General features: G+C 43.2%; 1 protein-coding gene across 1 annotated transcript in view; it reads right to left on the bottom strand.

Moving 5' to 3' along the window:
* Positions 1–14,761, bottom strand: part of IGF2R (insulin like growth factor 2 receptor) — a 57,383-nt gene extending 42,622 nt beyond the window's left edge. The window contains exons 1-6 of the mRNA XM_019474827.1: positions 14,709–14,761; positions 11,113–11,246; positions 4,766–4,890; positions 2,403–2,501; positions 1,874–2,003; positions 654–774 (exon numbers count right to left, since the gene is read on the bottom strand). Coding sequence (XP_019330372.1) covers positions 654–774; positions 1,874–2,003; positions 2,403–2,501; positions 4,766–4,890; positions 11,113–11,246; positions 14,709–14,731 — 632 coding nt within the window. The 5' untranslated portion in view covers positions 14,732–14,761. The remainder of the gene's footprint in view (positions 1–653; positions 775–1,873; positions 2,004–2,402; positions 2,502–4,765; positions 4,891–11,112; positions 11,247–14,708) is intronic.
* Positions 14,762–19,537: the final 4,776 nt, after the last annotated feature.

Below are 19,537 nucleotides of genomic sequence, written 5' to 3'. Positions count from 1 at the left end.
TGTTTTGTTGTTTTTTTTTTTTTGGGGGGGGGGGGTTGGTTTGTGGGTTTGGGGGAGGAGGGGGGGTGTCTTTCAAGCTACACTTCCAGCACAAAAGGCAGCAAACAGAACAGAGGCAGCATCAGGGAAAGTTTCCCCTAGTTCCAGCTCTGCCACCACCAGGAACAACAAGCCTTGCATTGCTTACCTATTTCTTCTATTAAGAACTCATTAATGCAAAAATACAGAAGGGCAACATCCATCAACTTTTAAAGTACTCCTGGGCAGCAGAGCAAGCCAAAAACAGTGCGTAAACACACAGAGAGCCAAGTGCATTTACCCTGTGGGCCCTCAGACACTAGGCAGATGGAGTCAAATGTCACTCTTCTGCTTGTGGGCAGAGAGCAGCAATCATTCCTTGCCTCAGAGTTTTGCAATTCTGTATAAAGGTCTCTCACAATGAAGAAGAAAATTTGATCTGTTACAGCAGTACAACAGGATGCTGAAAAAGACTCTGCCCTGTCATAATTTGAAGAAATTTTTTCTGTCAATGCTTCAAAATTGAAGTGGTATTGATGCTAAGTTTTGGAAGACTCATCTGTTACCAAGACTGCTTTTTCCAGCCCAGATGACTGAGAAGTGTTCACAGAAGTATCATCCCCAAAATTACATACCTGTCTTTGTCATGAAGTTTCAGCTGTTCCTGTGGATGGCCAACATCATATGCCTGACCTTCGTGTAACAAGCAAGCAGCACTGCCAGCAGGGCAGGTTCTGGTCTCTCCACTTGAACTTCCTGTTATAGAATATAGAAAACAGAATATAGGACTCAGTTTCTAAGCCCTGCTCTACCTGAAGTATCTTGCCATTTTTTCTGTGGGCTCACTTACCATTCATTGCTTTACCCTTTTCTAAAAATACCTTTAAAGCAGGTTACGTTAAAATGTGAAACTGGCAAGACAAAACCTGAAGTGCTTGTGATACACAGGGGGAAGTTCATGCTGCCCTGTTTTTGGACAGCAAATTCATCCTTCCTGCCAATGTAGCTGCAGCTAGTTTCCAGTTGCTAGTACAGCTGCTGGATGCACAGGGCTTTGAGAACTTCTAGAAGTGTGCCAAGTTTTGGGGTTTTTTTTCCCACAACACCAAGACAATACCAAGTAATGGGTAACCCCTCCTCACAGGGAAGGTTTTTTCCTCTCCTTTGTTTCTTATAAACCAACTTATTCAAAGCTGTCAGCAAAAAGTTTCAGACTAAGGGGATTTTTAAAAGAATAGACCTGCCACTAAAACTAGAGGTATTAAACCCTTAACAGGGGCACAAAATACATATTTAACTGCAGAGTAGAAAACACAGTGGGAGTATACAGCTAAACTAGCCTTTTCAGCAAGTTTCAAAAAAGTGATTTTGCTGGTTTAATTCCTTACATATATAGCTCCCAACTGACATGAAAGTGCTAGCTATGCACCATTACTTACCCAAGCACCTAAACACTATTTTAGATGCATCTCAGGACATTCACTTGGAACTAAGCAACAGCCTGAACTGAAGCCCAAAGTAATAAATTTAGAGCACATGAAGTGCTATGAACTATCTCGGTCCTATTTGGCAACAAACAGAAGCAGCTACAAGACAAGCTGAGCTCTTCCACTCAGTCCAGTTTAAGTCAACTTTTCTAACAAAAGAGGCATATCTCTGAACACCTCAATAGTTGGAGAGTAAGACTTGGCTTCACAGAAAGCAGCCTTCAAATCATCAAAAGTACCTTGAAACAATAGTGCAAGTCCTAAAATACCGATCTCTGGTCATAGGACAACCTCAACTGAGGCACTGGAAAAGAACCACACTACTAGAAATTTATACACCGACAGGTGACACAAACAAGTATTCACACCTAAGTCCCTGCAGATGTTTATGAACAAGGAATCATCATCAGAATCATCCACCAAGTAGTGTCCTGAAACTTGGATGAGAGGATTCAAGTCATGTTTCTTCAAATCTTCATCAAACACATAGCAAGGGACCTAGAACAACAACAAAAAATTACATGCAATCCATGCTACACAAGTAGGGAGAAGTTATGAACAGCCATATATAAAGCCAAGTTAATATGTGGAAAAGGTTTTTATTTCTGGAAGCTCAAATACTTAAAGCTAGACATGCTGACTAAACTGAGGCATCCAAAGTTAGACTGTTCTGCTCCAGCTTTTAGAAGAGTTTTACTATAAACAACCATCGAGATGACAAAAAAGGCTGAAGAGTTATTTAAAATTCTCAGCTCCACCCACTTCCAACAGATGCTTTATATGCCTATGAAAAAGTTAAGTCTATGGAGGTTGTTGGGATTTGTTTAAGGTGGTGGCAGGTAGTTAAATTGCCAGATGTGTGAAGAGTAACTTCTGCATGGATAGTACATAGATTACCTCTTTCACAGGTTTAAACAAGTTTTTCTTGCAAGCCACAAAGGTCCTCCATTCAAAATAGTGCACACACTCTGTTGCTGTTACAAATTCAGGGGTACCCTATTTAAAGGAGAAAAAAATAATTCTTTGAAAAACAGACTTCAGTTTTATTTTACATCTGTAGACAGCAAGAACTTCATTCAAGAGATTAAGTAAAACAGAATATAGCACATCACAGAGCAAGGGCATACAGTTTCTTAATAGCACTTGTTAACAGCAAGTTTGTTATTTAACAGCTTTGTTGGTGAACTCAAGAAGGTGCAGGGTACCAAATCCTTCTCAGTCTGCATATGCACCAATTCTCAAGTTAACATGTGCCAGTCCTAATATGCAGTAATTGTACTACATCCTTTAGAAGCAGTCACTATGCCAATTGATATTGGCAGAAGCACCAGTCACATCTAGTTACTAGAAAGGAAAACACCAATATAAATGTGTATAACTAGATGAACAGCAAGGCAATGCATGGTTTACCAGCTCCCTGTCTTTTATCCTACAAAGAAGACTGATCAGCAGTCTCTTCTGCTACACAGAAAGAATACCTCTGATCTCAGCTACTTACTTTTATAGGCTTATGTTATACACATTTGTATCTATTTCAAGATGGGGGTTCTACTGCGGTTCAGGGTTGGATGCTCAACTGAATGTCTCTACTTCGAGAAAGACAACAGTCAGATTTTTCCATTCTCTCTCCATCACCTCAGCTAGAAGCACTTTAGCATATTTAAACTGATTCCCTCCCTGTTTAACCCTGACATAAAAGTGTTGGGAACAAGTTGTCCCAGACACTATTACAAAATCCTTTTACTAGGTCACATGAAGCAGAGGTGTTAGAACTACACTAACTAGAAGAAGTTTGAAGATCATTATGATCCGGTGTTACAGCTGGGGTTGAGCAATAATTTTTAATTTAGTTTAAAGAGTCAACTGCTGAAACAGAACAGGAAGCATTTAAGTCTCTGCTGCACTGGCACTTTGTTTGAATTGGCTAGATTTCCAAGAGGGGGTGTGCAACAGCATCATCAGTGCCAACAGCGGCACTAATAAGTACTTATCTCCAATACAAAAATATGTAAACTGATCACAATCTGTACAGAATACCAAGCTGTGGTATCGGTGTAACTCCAAAAGCACGTGGAGGTGAACTGCATATACACATGCCCCTAGGAACTTTTCGGGGATCTCCATTTTAAGCAGATTCTCACAAACAACTACTCCCCCAGAAGCCCAGCTGGACGCGTAAGCACTGTTAGTCCAACTATGTGCAGACAAAACCTAACACTTACTGTTGTCAGCTACGCTGACCCGTAACAGAGGTCAGTCATTTTCTTCAATGCTGTTCTACTAAACAGCCATGCTAGGTCCACAGCTTAGGCACAGCCAGCATTTAAACAATAGCTCTCATTGTTACAGCACCCTGTACGCTGTTGACTCATTTCTCCATATTACACTGTTAAAATACTACAGTGCAATCCCTGTAAAAACATTAAAGACCCAGAAGAGCCCATGATCAGAGCTAAGTTGCAGATCTACAATTATTTTCTACCAGGACTGAATTTTGAAAGCCACAGTAGATAATGACCTTAATTTGGTACTAAAACATAACTGGCTTTTCCTTAAGCTGTGAAGCTCAGTAATTAGTACATCCACGAGTACAGCAAGTCTCCTTAAAAAGCAAGTTAGAAGTACTTGCCATTTCCATTGAAGATAAGAACACGTGATTTAGACTTACCAGTGTTTTCCCACACAGGAAGTTAACGTTGCTTTGAATTTGGTGCTGACTGCCTTGCTGCAAGCAGTTACGTGTAGTGTTGAGTTCAAGAAGAGTTTTAGAAACTTTTTGCAAGCCTAAGTCACCTAGGGTTTTAAAAAAAAAAAAAACAAGCAAAGAATGGGTTATTAACAGAGGTCAGTCATTTTCTTCAATGCTGTTCTACTAAACAGCCATGCTAGGTCCACAGCTTAGGCACAGCCAGCATTTAAACAATAGCTCTCATTGTTACAGCACCCTGTACGCTGTTGACTCATTTCTCCATATTACACTGTTAAAATACTACAGTGCAATCCCTGTAAAAACATTAAAGACCCAGAAGAGCCCATGATCAGAGCTAAGTTGCAGATCTACAATTATTTTCTACCAGGACTGAATTTTGAAAGCCACAGTAGATAATGACCTTAATTTGGTACTAAAACATAACTGGCTTTTCCTTAAGCTGTGAAGCTCAGTAATTAGTACATCCACGAGTACAGCAAGTCTCCTTAAAAAGCAAGTTAGAAGTACTTGCCATTTCCATTGAAGATAAGAACACGTGATTTAGACTTACCAGTGTTTTCCCACACAGGAAGTTAACGTTGCTTTGAATTTGGTGCTGACTGCCTTGCTGCAAGCAGTTACGTGTAGTGTTGAGTTCAAGAAGAGTTTTAGAAACTTTTTGCAAGCCTAAGTCACCTAGGGTTTTAAAAAAAAAAAAAACAAGCAAAGAAAATGGGTTATCATAATACAGCACCTTCACAGAAGCCCAACAGACAGGCTCTAATTTCAAGGACTGAGCAGCACAAGACATACCAGTCCACTTGAAGACAGTCTTTGAACAGAGTACAACTGAAGACCTTCATTGCGGTTCTTGCGATTTGGAAGACTAGATCCAAGTTAAGATAGTGTTTGATATCTCTAATCACACTTCTACTTTCTTAAAGGTTTTTAGCAAACACTTTGAATGTTAAGAAGCTCAACAGCAGGTGCCACTACAAACTAGTCACTGCCTTAGGAACAAGGGACTCCATCAGAAAACTGTTACCAACTAGTTTCAAGTACCACAGTTCACTCCTTCCTCCCATCAGCTTCTATTTATCAGCTTTTTAGCCTTTAAGCCATTTATACAAATAGTGTTAGAACAATACGAGAGAGAGTCTATCATAAAACATAGAATGGTTTGGGTTGGAAGGGACCTCTAAAGGTCATCTAGTCCAACCGCCCTGCCGTGGGCAGGGACATCTTCAACTAGATCAGGTTGCTCAGAGCCCCGTCCAACCTGCCCTTGAGCGTTTCCAGGGATGGGGCATCCACAACTTCTCTGGGCAACCTGTTCCAGTGCCTCGCCACCCTCATAGTGAAGAATTTCTTCCTTATACCTAATCTAAATCTACCCTCTTTCAGTTTAAAGCCATTACTCCTTGTCCTGTCACTACATACCCTTACAAAAAGTCCCCCTCCAGCTTTCTTGTAGGCCCCCTTCAGGTACTGGAAGGCAGCTATAAGGTCTCCCCGGAGCCTTCTCTTCTCCAGGCTGAACAATCCCAACTCTCTCAGTCTTTCCTCATAGGAGAGGTGTTCCATCCCTCTGATCATCTTCATGGCCCTCCTCTGGACCCGCTCCAACAGGCCCACGTCTTTCTTGTACTGGGGACCCCAGAGCTGGATGCAGTACTCCAGGTGGGGTCTCACCAGAGCGGAGTAGAGGGGCAGAATCACCTCCCTCAACCTGCTGGCCACACTTCTTTTTATGCAGCCCAGAATACGGTTGGTCTTCTGGGCTGCGAGCGCACATTGCCGGCTCTACGTACATCTTAATCTTAAGTCTACTTAATGAAGAACCCATTGGTGCCTGGGCACAGCCACTGTTACTGGCGTTGCCTGCAGACAAACCCAACACAGATCCACTGCCTCAGCGCATGTCCCCCTGCAGCTCCCATCCCCTTTAGCACAGCTTGCATGCTGCACGAAGGCTGGGGTCAGTGCTGTGTCACTGCGCATCCCTCTCCTCCTCAGCACCTGACATGAAGGGGAAAGGTGGAGTACATTTCAAGTCATGATGAGCACCAGCTCAGGCCACTGAAATGTTCCTGCTCAAACCTATTTTAGTTAGCAATAAACACCAAGCCCTTTCAGATCTAGCATGCCAACTCCACCCTGTCCCTTTTTGATAGGTAGATTTTAATTCTGCAAAGAGTTTGGGTTGAACTATCGAAAATGCTATAAAATGCAAGTATTGACCGGCTTCCCCCTCTCCATTTTTCTTTATGTCTACACTAGGGAGAAAGCAAGTCAAATCTGTAATTGCTGCAGACAGCAGCTTTGCACCTAGGCGAGATGTTGTTTCATCTTAAAAACACACTTGCTGGAACTTTGCCCAGCCTGTTATCTCCTCACTCAAGGCAAGCAAAACTACACTACACCCAAGTAATATAGTCTTGAGAGCAGAAGGAGCAGAAGTAAGCGAACCAGGCAGGAAGAGGGTGCAAGAACCTCAAAAATACAGTCAAGGCAATATTCTACAGAAACACCATTCCAGGCACCCATACTCAAGGCTGTTACCAGCTGCCAGTGCTTCTCCTAGTGATGGGCACTGTTTGGCATCTTTCCAAAAAGTTCCCCAGCACTTCTTTTTTTCAATCCAGTCCTGCAAAGGAACTGGGAAGAGATCCATTTGTGACTGTTTCTGATGAGCATCGGTTGCGTTGAACTGTAGCAGAGAGAAAGCAACTATAGCCACCAAACTTGCAGGTAAAGCTGAAACGGTGGCAGTCAGAACAGAAACCGTATGCTAACCCACACGGCATCCCCTCAGTAGCTCAGGGCTCTTCTATTCATGCTGCATATGCTTACACTAACTGCGTTACAGGAAGGCACATTAAGATGCTCACACCTAAGCAGCCATTCACAGCACTCCCTGTATAACCAGGGTGACAGGTATTACAGACTGTTCAATAACCCTCCGCCTTCTCAAGGGAAGGTAAGAGTGGAGACATGCCAGCCCAGAAGGACGGCAGCACAGACTACAAACCTGTACATGCATGCATATGCACAGGCTGAGAACCTGCAACAGTGGAGCATGCTACCACCGCTGCGGTTCAGCCACCTTCCAGGCACCTGGAGACTGTCAGTGGTTCATGCCTTTTATATTTCCTGGCACTCTTGTTATCAAAAGGCTATCTTCAGTTTTTAAGACTTCCAGCACTGGTGCTGACAAAGGTGCCATGCAGCCCTTTTAAACCCAAGAGCTTTGAAAGCAAGATTTCTACTTATCACATCATTGCTTAGAAGATGCTGGCAAAGTGTCCTCTCTTCTTCCCCAGATTAGCAGAAGGAAGCCAACACAACTTTCTAGTCAAAAAAGCTGTGTATAGTAACAATATGCACACATGATTAAAAACTCTCTGGTTATAAATGTACACAGTTGTAAGCCCCAACTTAGCAGAGAACTTATGACAGCACCATCTGAGGACTTACGTCAATGCTCTGTAAGCATTTGTTTTCTCTCAACTCTGAGAACACACTACATTGCTCTAAAGGTCACGTGAGCTGACTCCAATTTCCTCAGTTAAAGTGATATTCAAGAAAAATCAAGTTAAGCCAGTACATCTTGTTTACTACAGGCCAATATGCATGCTCTCCTCCCCGCTGCACACTTAAAACTAGTTTAGGAACTTGCTAAAAGTTTTAGCAAGAATCTCTTCAGTGGCACATGACTCCTCCCATCCCTGCTCACAGAGCAAGTGGTCTCATGAACCATCCCTCACACCATCAGCTTCCCGTGAGCTTCCTTCCAGAGCACCAGTTCTGCAACCGTGTTTTCCACAAATCAAGCTCTCTCTTCAGTGATGTTCAAACATCACTCATGTTTCCTCATGCCTTTAGAGATGCATTTCTTCCACAAAGTAACACACTAAAATCAGCTAGTACAGCTCACAAAAATTAGCACCAGATACTTCATATTACTGATTTAGCACAACTGTCAAAAATTAGCACCAGATACTTCATATTACACAGTTGTGCTAAATCAGTATCAAAGGCACTGTCCACAACACCTTCTACTCATTGACTCCATCTGTTCAGCTGTTCAGAAGAAGAAAGGCAATCATGGAAGACATCCAATCAATTGTCCAGAAGAAGGGGGCATTTAGGTGGCAGCTATCATTTCATGTCCAGTCCTTCTACTGCAGCTGGACAAAGCGCATGTTTCACCACTCAAGTTAACAAAGAGTTACAGTAATATTTCCGCTTTTAATTTTAGCAGTAGTTCAGCTAAATAGCACACGAGTCACTAGGTGTCACACTAAGTTAAACAAGTACCACATCATTTCCATCCTCACTGACATTCAAGAACTAAGCATTTACCTACACCCTGAAAACTTCTAAGGTCCATCAATGAAGCAGAAGAGCTTTTTCTAGGAGAGGCTTTTGGGGTCTCAGCACCAACACTGGTAAATCACACTGACACACAGTTAACGTTAGCCACAAGGCTTCCCTTGGATACAAACTGATCACAGTCACAGACCATACGGCCTTACCCCCTTATCAAAGCTGGGATCAACAAACAGAACCAGCTCTATAACCGTTACCTCTTGCATAGGTGATATTTAAAAGCAAAACTATTGTTTGCAGTGAAAGCTTCTTTTTGAAAGAATGAAGAAGACATCTGATTAAGCCCGTATTTGAAGAAATCTTACAACTTAGCAAAGTTTATCAGCTGGCAAATTGCCCTTCTTCCCCCAAAGCGAAGCCCTTCAGCTGCACTCAGCTTTGGCATACAAGTAATCTCATATCACCTGGATTGCTTGAAGACAGGTATGCGGCTTAGCTTCCAGGTAACTGGAATCTACACTGGGAGTCTACACCTGCCTAGATGTGGATTAAGGAGATTTCTCCTTTCTCATTAAGAGTGATTATTCTTTTTTTTTTTTTTGTCAAACAAGAGGCTTAATAAGCCATTAGCATAATCTCAACTCAGCATGATGGTGCTGAAGCTCCAGTGCAACTAGAGGCAGTATGATGAAGCATGGCAGGCGTCACTAACAAGCCTCAGCCTTACCATGAACAAGAACAAAACTTAGACAATTTGACCAATAAAACAAAGCAAAACTCAATGTCGATGTTAACTGCCCTGCCTTGATTTCTTAATTTATTGCACGGTGGTTAAAAACATATCTTACTTGAACAGGATTTGTGGCTTAACCCTCGAGAATCAGTTCAAACAGCCTCTTCAAGACCAAGTTATGATTGTTGCCAAATCCTCTTCCACCCAGCAGCAGTCAGGCAATAAGACACTCAAGGTTTGCATACAGCAGAATATTTGATACTGCTCATGGTCATCACCCAGCTCTGTTCTCCCTTCCTCTTTCCACAAGAGGTGTGGAACAAAACCTACACAAGCCTCTAGGTCTCAGACTTCCCTGGGGAGAACAGGCTTCCTCAACCTGCCACATTGCAGTCTCGCTCAAAAAAGCATGTTAAAACAGATGCCCAGATGCTGCTTCCTTTTGTAATCCACAGGCACCTGAAGCCTCGACCGCATATGAGTTGAGACCCACATCAGCAGGAAACAAAATTCTTGCTGTACATTTTAGGAATGAAATACATTAACAGCGTCAAGTGGTCTACTGAGATGTCACACTCCTTAGAGTAGAAGATGCTACTATATGCAACTGCAGTTTGAACTAAGATGCAGCTAACCAGTCATCCCAGAAAACTCTGGGGCTTGGATATACTGCACTATGTAAAAAAAACATGCAGCCATGAACTGAGATATACTTTTATTCATGCACCCAATGATTTTATAAGCCTGGGTCACAACACTAGTAGTTTGTTTGGAAAGCACTGATTGACCACAGCTTGAAACCAAAGTAGCTCTACAGTTAATGGAAAGGGGTGGGGAGAATGGAGGCTAACTAGCTGCTGTGCATCTGCATACAGGCGAGAATCATCTTCCTCCTCACCATCTTCCAGCAGTTCAAGCTCAAACTAGCTTCTCATAAAAGCTGTCTGCCAACGGAAAGCAAGACTGGCAAGCATGTTAGATTCAGACTTCAGATCTGCAGGATGAAAAGGCAGTCTGAAGACATATTACTCTTCAGAAAGCTATTGCTTTATTCTATTAGAAGTAACAGTCAACCACCAGAAAACCTCTTCATCAGTATTCATATATTATCGTTTCATTAGCTGAAGCACAGAAGCAACCTTGAAAGCAACAAGCATCCATGAAAATAGGCACACAAATACTGTTCAGAGCACAAGCTGCTTCTGACGAAACCATGTGCGAGCATGTGTATAGGAATATGCCGGTTTCATATTTAGATCAGCATGCAGAAGTCCACCACTCCTCAGAATACCAAGGACATCTGTGAACTACTGAAGCAGCCACCAGATTTGACAAGTGTAACTGAAAACAGAGGATTGCATGTAATCGACTTCCTTTCTGTGTGTAACAACTTAAAGACGACAGCCCAGCAGCTTAGCAATACTCTGCATTACAGAGTAACCTGACTCTGAACAAAGAGCTGATGTAGCATCAGGCTACGTTGTGGTATAGTTTATAGCTATAACTCAAGCTTTATCCTGTGTTCAGTACCAAGCTTCAAACAAGGCTGTGCACAGTGCGTATCCTGCCACAGGTAGATGCACTTATTTCTACTTGAGATAGCCTTGCACAGTTTCACACTAGAGTACAGTTAACTAGATCATAAGATAAGTTTCACTGTCCTGTGAAGTGATTATCTGCAATCAGATCATGTTTTCCCAAATCTCCCCAGTAAATCTACAACAGAATAAAGTTTTACACTGTTCTGAGAAGAAAAAAAATCTTTGCTAACATGTCAAAGTTTGCAATAGTTATAAGACCATCCGTTAACATGACTCTGAACTACTTATGAGGAAGAACACTTGTTTACTTACCTACGGACAGATAGGTCTTCTTATTGATGTCATATGCACAGACTGCACTTGATCTTCCACACTCTTCAACACCAAAACAGAAGTTTATTTTATAAAGCACATGTTTGTCTGCATCAATTGCTTCCCATGTGTAACTGAAAAGAAAAAAAAGCTTGTCAGTTGGTATTCATATTGTCTGCACCGCCATCCTCTAGACATCAGTCCCTGAAATAACCAAGTTATAAAGCTAAGAATACCACTAACTTGAGTTTTGTATTTGTGTTCTATATCCGTAAATACCAGAAATAATTGTTACTGTGTCAGGGCCAAGAACAAAACAGATCTAACCACTTGAGGAACGTGTATCAGGTCCATTTTCCCCTTTCTTGAACTCCCAACCGCCCATTCTTCCCCCTCAAATCTCTGTGAAGGCCACTCTGATTAGGTATATCACAGGTGGTGAACCTTTTTCCTTGAGAGCCTGAGAAACTTTGCAAACATCTGTGGCAGGCTGCACGCTACTGCACTTTATCAATACCCAATGAGAGTGGCAGAAGTGATAAGTCTAAGTGGAATAGAACAGCCAGCCACATCCTTTCTGCCAGCAGCGGAGCCACCTACCTTCAGTGTCAAAATTGCGGTTGAGATTCTCGCAGCATTCAGACTGAAAGATGCTAATAATGCTTATTAGGGCCTAGCTGCACCTTTATGCATTTCATACATATATCTATCTCAATATTGAAAGGACAGTTTCTGAAGGGTGATGTCAGAAGCTGGAAAGCAAGCAGAGCTATTCACGAGAGACTCAGTGAAAGATCACACCAGCTAGCTACAGCCATATCAGAAAGTCAGCTGTCTAAAAACAGATAAAGGAACATGAAGCTCTGGTTAAATACAATGGGGAATCAATCAGAGTAACAGAAGAAAAAAATTAAATGCACCATAGTTCAGAGGTAGAGCAAGGATTCATTTCCCTCATAGCAAGCGCTAAGACTGCAGTTAAGATGTGATCAGCCGCATGACACAGCACCACCCAGTTTCGAGGCAGGCCCAGCTCAGCTAGTTTGGAGTCAGGAGCTCTTTAGACAGCCTGGCTTACTAGCACGGTGCTGTGGTCAAGCTCTGTTAAAAAGGCACAGCTCAGTAAACATTTGCCATCAGCTTGGCTCAGCTACGCTTCTTCTGGCACTGGCAGCAGCCTGCATTGTCTGGATGGTATTGATTTTTGCCACATAAGAGATTCCCCAGCTTTCCTTCTATCCCGAGTGGAAACTTCAGTAGGATTTAATACAGAGTCATCACATCAGAAAACTGAGGACAGCACAGTGACTTATTAGGTATTCCCATTATTTACAACTCACTAGGGTTTAATGCATCTATCTGACCCATAGAAGCATTTGTCTTAATCTACAGATTAGTACTAAGTCCAGCGAGGGAGCTCGACTCCCTCCTCTCAGCTACCAAGAAATTAGAAGTTGACCAGAAGCTTCACCCATAAGGTTTGTTTGCCTTAATCCCTAGCTCGTAGATGTTGCACCACTTGACATTATCATACCGCAAATCCCCCCAGGAGGAGAACCCATTCTTGTTCCACTCGGAAGCCCAGTCCTTGGGTGAGGAAGAGGCAACAGCAGTTCAACTACATTACTTTAGATTTTGAATCCTCCAAGAACTCCTCTCAAATCCAGTGCATCCCATCTCTAATCAAAGAGCCAGCAGTAAGATACCACATACTTTTCCATTTAATTACTCATTACGGAGTTCTTGGCTTCCCTGTACTACAGCAGCCGTATTAATTTCAGTCTGCTAATGGCTGGAACAAGTTAGGGACAACTGTAAGAGAGTTCTCTCTGCGAACTGAAAAAAAAAAGGAAAATCTTTAGGCTCAAATATAGTAATATAAGGCTCAAAAAATAACTTACCAAGTACTGAGTCATACCCAACACACCAATAAAGTTACTTTTTAATCAGATTCAAAGACTGTGTCTCAATCCTAGACAAATACTTGCCATTATTCTTTCCTCATAAGCAGACAGAGCTGACATTTTACAATCATACTGATTAGTTCTCTGAGCTAGCTTCTTGCATTTCTGAAGTGGATAAAGACAATCCCGATGCAGGATGACGATAAGAATTAAGCTACAGTACAGAATAACCAAAGCTCAGCAATGGAAGAAAGCTTGACAACACACACAAAAAAAGTTAGAAGAACCTGACTCAACCTTCAGGAGCGGCTGAGGGAACTGGGGTTGTTTAGCCTGGAGAAAAGGAGGCTCAGGGGAGACCTTATCGCTCTCTACAACTACCTGAAAGGAGGTTGTAGCGAGGTGGGTGTCAGTCTCTTCTCCCAAGTAACTAGCGGAAATGGCCTCAAGTTGCATCAGGGGAGATTTAGATTGGATATTAGGAAAAATTTCTTCACCGAAAGGGTTGTCAAGCATTGGAAAAGGCTGCCTGGGGAAGTGATTAAGTCACCATCCCTGGAGGTATTTAAAAGACATATAGATGTGGTGCTTAGGGACATGGTTTAGTGATGGACTTGGCAGTGTCAGGTTAATGGTTGGACTTGATGATCTTAAAGGTCTTTTCCAACCTAAACGATTCTATGATTCTAAGGGCTCTGAAAACAGCAAGTGATTAAGACTAAAGTTGGTTTTACCTCCAGGAGAAAATGCATTTCAATCAAAATACAATTTCTTCACAATGAAGCCCCAAAAAGTTCGCATTTCACTGAAAAATTCCCAAGGGCTCCAGTACTCTTTTCTGACTAGTTTTGCAAGACAACAAAAAAGGTAACATATAATACTAAGGCACGAAGTTTTTGATTAAGCTAGAGTGTTCTTCAGTGTGGGGGTGTTTTTTTTAGAGAACTTGCAAGTTAGAATCTGTTTGTGAACTGAACAAGATCTAAGTCCTTCACACAACAGAATTATCACTCTATGTGAGATTAAGGGGTTTGCTTTCCCAGTTCCATGCTATGAAACAGAGGAAATCAACATCTTCAAGTCAGTTCACCCACATGCCAGAAGCAAAAGAGAAAGAAGATGAGCAGCTTACAGAACAGATGCAAAGCAGTCACTGAAGCCAGCCCTTCCTTCCACCCTTTCACAGGCCCCTGGACAGGGAAGGCTGAGGATTCCTTCAAAACAGTCCACAGAAAGGAAATAAGAAATCCCATGTTTAATCATGTTCCAAACCACACCTTCAGTGGCACACAAAAATGAAAATCTAATGCAGTTTCAGAGTAGTATTACATTTGAGGACGTTCAAGGGACTTTTTTTTAAAAAAAAAAAAACAGTTGGGAGGAGCAGGGCAGGATTTATTCATTGGGAGTAACAGCAGGCTGGATGTAGCCTAAGCAGCTGTTCTCATCTGAGAGATGCAAAACACACTTTCACAGTAAAAGCAAGAATTATTTCTCTCACAAGTCAGACTCCTGGCATTGAATCAGTGCCTGGGAATAGTTTCAAGTTGCATGTGCTCTACTTTCCAGTAAGATACAAGCCGAACTCTCCGCTGCATCCCATAATGGAAACAATCTGTTGGCAATCACATTACCCACCCTGACCATGGCTGAGCCACGCAGACCAGCTTCCTCCAGCTGCTCGGCACTCACCTCCACCAGCGATGATGCCTCATGTAATTACTCCCTCACCAGGGCCAGCCGAAGTTATCTTGTTTGAAGGGCTTAAGCTATCCCAGATTCAATGCAGTCGAGCTAGTTTAGGGAGCTGTTATACCAACAGCTTTAAAAAGCAACAGCCTTGGTCATGGGGTGGGGTGCGATGCACGCTCTATCCAGGGGGCTCAATACAGCTGCTATCTCACAGATGACACCATTCAGGCAGCCATTTCTGGCACAGTTCAAGATCTGGGCTCAAACACGGTGTCTGCCTTGATTAAAACTGTCAGTTATTTTTGCCGAAGTCACAACATGACACCTGTTTCCAGATAAACCCAACCGTAGACTACCCCACAGTTAGAGGCCTGAAACATACACCCACATCAACCCCCCAAGGCAGGCTCTCTTCCTCTCCCCCACCCTTCTCCTCCCCTGGGTGTTGCTGACCCCAGCACCTGACACAAGCTGGACCCAGGGACTGCTCTCTCTCAAAATTAACTCAGCAAAAACAACAGGTGCGTGCGCATGTGTGTGGAGCGGGAACTGAGCTTGGCCAGTTCCCAGTCTGGCTCGCAGCAGCTTCTGGCCATGCACCAGCTACAGCAGGCAGGCAGGGAGGCAGGCAGGGAGGCAGGCAGGGAGGCAGGCAGGGAGGCAGGCAGGGAGGCAGGCAGGGAGGCAGGCAGGGAGGCAGGCAGGGAGGCAGGCAGGGAGGCAGGCAGGGAGGCAGGCAGGGAAGATCTCCTGCTGGAGGCAGTGCTAACCCAGGACACTGTCGAAAGCAGTTGTGCAAGCAAGGTCCAAACGAGTTACTGGGAATAACCTTGCCTGCAGGTCGGCCTTTCCAGCTACCTAGCTTTGTTTTTAAGACACTGAAGCGACAGCATGAAAAAGAAAATCAAACTACTTTTCAGCAAGATCAAAAGAGCGCTCTGCATTTTTTTTTTGACAAAGCAAAGAAGCAACTCATGGAAAATAACATGAGAAAGGGAAAAAGGGTATGAGCATTAGCGAGTCTAGTTTACCTTGCAAATTGGTAGCTCAGGCATTGAAGTCAGACAAGGTGCAGATGGCTAATGGCTGTCACAGCACGTGCATCCCCACGCCAAAGCCACTTCGAGGTTTGAGCACTAGTGAACCACTTCAAATGCAACAGAGCACCAGAAAGACTATTGCTACCATTCTCATAACCATGCTCAAACAGCTGTAAAGCATAGTTACAAAGAAACATGCGTTTGCTCTCTGGGGAATACACTGAAGTGGCTCATTTTGCTGAAGGGATATTACACAGATGACCCGGCACAGAGACAAGGCAACCTACAACCAGAGCTGGAAAGCGGATCCATATGTGCTTATGCATCCACAGAATTTTGTGTCCAGCAGCTCCTCAGCTATCAGAACACTGCAGAGATGAAACTAATACCTGAAGGTCTTTATGAGCAGGTTCAACCAGCATGATCACAGGTAGACAAGCTCAGGAACAATTTCTAGGATGACCACTTCAAATTTGAAGCTGGCAGCTCAGATCCACCAGTTGCCACAAAAGTCACTATTAGATGTGGTTAACATTTTAGCACAAATATGTATGGTAAAGAAACTTCTATGTCAAAGCAAGTTCTCCTCACAGAAAATGAGTGCTTGAATGGCACAAGGTACAAAGCTATCGCTATACTTCAAGAGCTTTTTAATGCCCTACTCATACTTAGCTCTGCTCTAGCTTACCTGTCACTTTTTCCAACCATCACGCACAGTGCATATCTTCAGGCAAGTTTTCTTGCATATGCATCATGCGTAATAGCCTTACAGTTACACCACAAGCTGTTCAGCTTTCTCCATCCAAAAGACCTTTAGTCTTTCATGCTACACTGTAAACCACATCTACCACATCATCTTACAGAATGCGTAAGAAAAGGGATAGCAATTTGAAGTTCAAGTACGCAAGAGCTATAGGAACCTCATGTGCTAAGAAATCACATTTAAGCCATTATAATGGTAGCTTCCCAGGAATGTGAAGCAACTGTGCACATATGCAAATAAGTCCAGTAATGACTTATTTATGACATCTCCCACTTAAATGTGTCAAAGCACTTAATAGAGCTGAGCAAGTTCACCTAGAGGTCACCTCTCTGTACTCAGCACATGCTTCTTCACTGAGGCTAAGCTGAATGCTAACCCCAGGGTTTTCAGCAGCACACAAGAGCACAGTTGTGGTTTCACAACAAAGGCTGAAAAGACAGTATTTGAATGAACAAAATTGTACATACAGTCAACTGTAGGAGTAGTGTTATTAAAAACTACAACATTAAATGCAAAGCAGACTTGACTTACAACCCCAAAATTGGAAATTCTGCACAACAGCAATCCTGTGATGTACAGCAGTTTAAGGAGTTTCCCTTCCACTCAGGAGTCTAAAAGTTACAGAAGTTAAACACCAACTCCTATCCTTACACAGTAGACAAAAACATTACCTGTCATCAAATCATCTCTCATCCAGGGTAGATTATCAGGCAAAACAGCGGGCAGAGGAGGCAGTTTGTATTTGCTGCTCTGCCATCACACTCGAAACATTTCCTGAAATTTTTTTAGAGGGGAAGGAAAGTTTTACAGTAACTTCCCCGATGTTACATGGAAGGTGAACCCAAACTGTCAAGCTTTCTTTTGTTTTTAAAGTAGATGGATTTAAAGAACAGTTCATAAAATTACCTCCAAAATTTGTTTCTCCTGTGTTGTCACAGGAAAGATGTAAGGGGAAGAAGGAAAAACAGGGACAGAGACCGAACTGACTAGTAATTTCCTATATCCAACCAGTTCCCTGTATTCTTTCCCAGGTGCTCATACAGCAGCAATCCTGGAGACACCTCTACACAGAAGATAAAAAGAGAATTCCAATTCTGACAGCACAGTCAGCTGTCGGAGCACACAAGAACAAAGGAGAAAGCATGATAAAACCAGTCACTACAAGCCATGACATTTGACAAGGTTTCAGAGAATGAAAGCTTTTCTTCTTTCCCCAGACTGTCCAAGCATACCAGCAGTAAGGCTACACGAAACAAGCAATGAAAACCACTAACTCAAGTTTAAGTAGCCCCATGCCACAGTCCTTGCACAAAACAGTTTTGACACCTTTCCTCCTCCCTGCAAGACAGCTTTCCTAACCTGGGTATCCCTCTACTCATTTAAAGGAGAGTCAGCGCCCCTTCTAATCCCCAACATTTTCCTTCCTTGCCCACCTTTTGACATTCACACACCAGACACAGAAGCTGCTGCAGCTTCACCAGCCCTATTGTGCCACACAAAAGTCAGGACACTGTTTCCTTAACAGTCGTAAAACAAATCAAAACCTTGTCTTAAGGCAGTGCAAAAATAGGTTGGTCAGGGACTTGTCCTGCACACCCATGTTGTATCTTTCGGCTGAGACATCAGCCAGTAGTGTAAGTGTTTGCGTTACCTAACTGCATCATCCCTCACTTGGTAGTTTTTCTACAACTGCGCCCAAGATGACACTTCACCACTGATCTCCATGGGGTCTTCCCACCTGTCAGACTGCGAGTTCTTGTTTTTTCCTTTACCCATTCTAGATTACTAGGCAGAAGTCCTTCAAAGCAGTTTTTCCCACCATGGCACAACAGCAAGCGCATGTTTTTGAAGCAGTCCATCTTAAAAGGAAAACTGCCGATCATGCTATCTAGTCACAATTTATTTTTTCACTTGCCAGTAATAAAAGGAAACTAGCTTAAGTAATTTGCATCCAAAAAGAGACGGCATGTCTCTCAATGGCGCTCCCAAATATTCCTCTAGTCACAGACATGCAACAAAACAAAGACAGACATTGATAGGACTGAATGCTATTCTGAAAATAGGAACTGCTTGAGAATCAAGTCATTTAAGGTAGGGTTAAAAGAAAAAAAAAAAATCATCAGAGTCAGAGGAGTTAAATTCCCTCCAGAAGCCACACAATAGTTTCTCATTTCTGTCTCAATTCTACAATTAGGGTGGTCATCTGACAAAACCATTTTTTTTGCCACCCTCATGGGTTAATCTTGCAAGCAAACCTACTTTTTCCCTTTTTCATCATTTAACAGTATCATACCCCAGATTCCACCAGGAGGAGAGCCCATTCCCTCCAGCGACCCAACCTCTGCCCTCAGTGCTACATTCACTGTGTTACATTGGTGCCTGCCCAGTGCCGTTGATCGAGATAACGTATTCCCCTAAGTACCAGTGCGTATTCTGGCTAAATAATGAAGAAACGAAGAGTAGCAAGATATTGTTGCCAGACTAAGTTCACGGCTGAATTCAGAGTAGGAACATGCCAAAACGTGAAGAATAGTGCCATTTCCACATAGCAGTTCTCATTTCTCAAAGCCTTCTTACCTCCCCTGTAAGTAACTTAATGGAATCTGGCGATATCCTTAATAAAAAGAAGACTATCAGGCGATGCCCCTTCCAAATCACTCTGGGTTTTTTCACGCTAGAACGGATACAGCGACATAAACCAGCAGTCCTGGCCACAGGCGACTTGAACAGAGCAAGCCTCCTCGTCTTCTCACCTGCAAACTTCCTATATCTGCAGAGAGTCACAAGATGAGGTCCCACGGGGGACTGCTCCACGTCCCCAGCCAGCTGTCACCCCTCGGTCCACCCTCTGAAGAGACTCACGCAGCCCCGCTAACCTCCCGGCACCGCGGCGCACTCGCTACAGACCAAGCTCGGTCTTGTGCCTGGGACCTGCGCGGCGGCCGCCGCTTCCCCCAGCGCTCCCCGGCCTGACCCTCACAGGAACGGGCGACCAAAAGCCCTGCTCGGGCCGCCACGGGGAGGCG

The sequence above is a fragment of the Aptenodytes forsteri genome, unplaced genomic scaffold, assembly GCF_000699145.1.
Source record: "Aptenodytes forsteri isolate BGI_AS27 unplaced genomic scaffold, ASM69914v1 Scaffold122, whole genome shotgun sequence".
Taxonomy (NCBI): domain Eukaryota; kingdom Metazoa; phylum Chordata; class Aves; order Sphenisciformes; family Spheniscidae; genus Aptenodytes; species Aptenodytes forsteri.
This window is presented reverse-complemented; position numbering and strand designations above follow the sequence as displayed.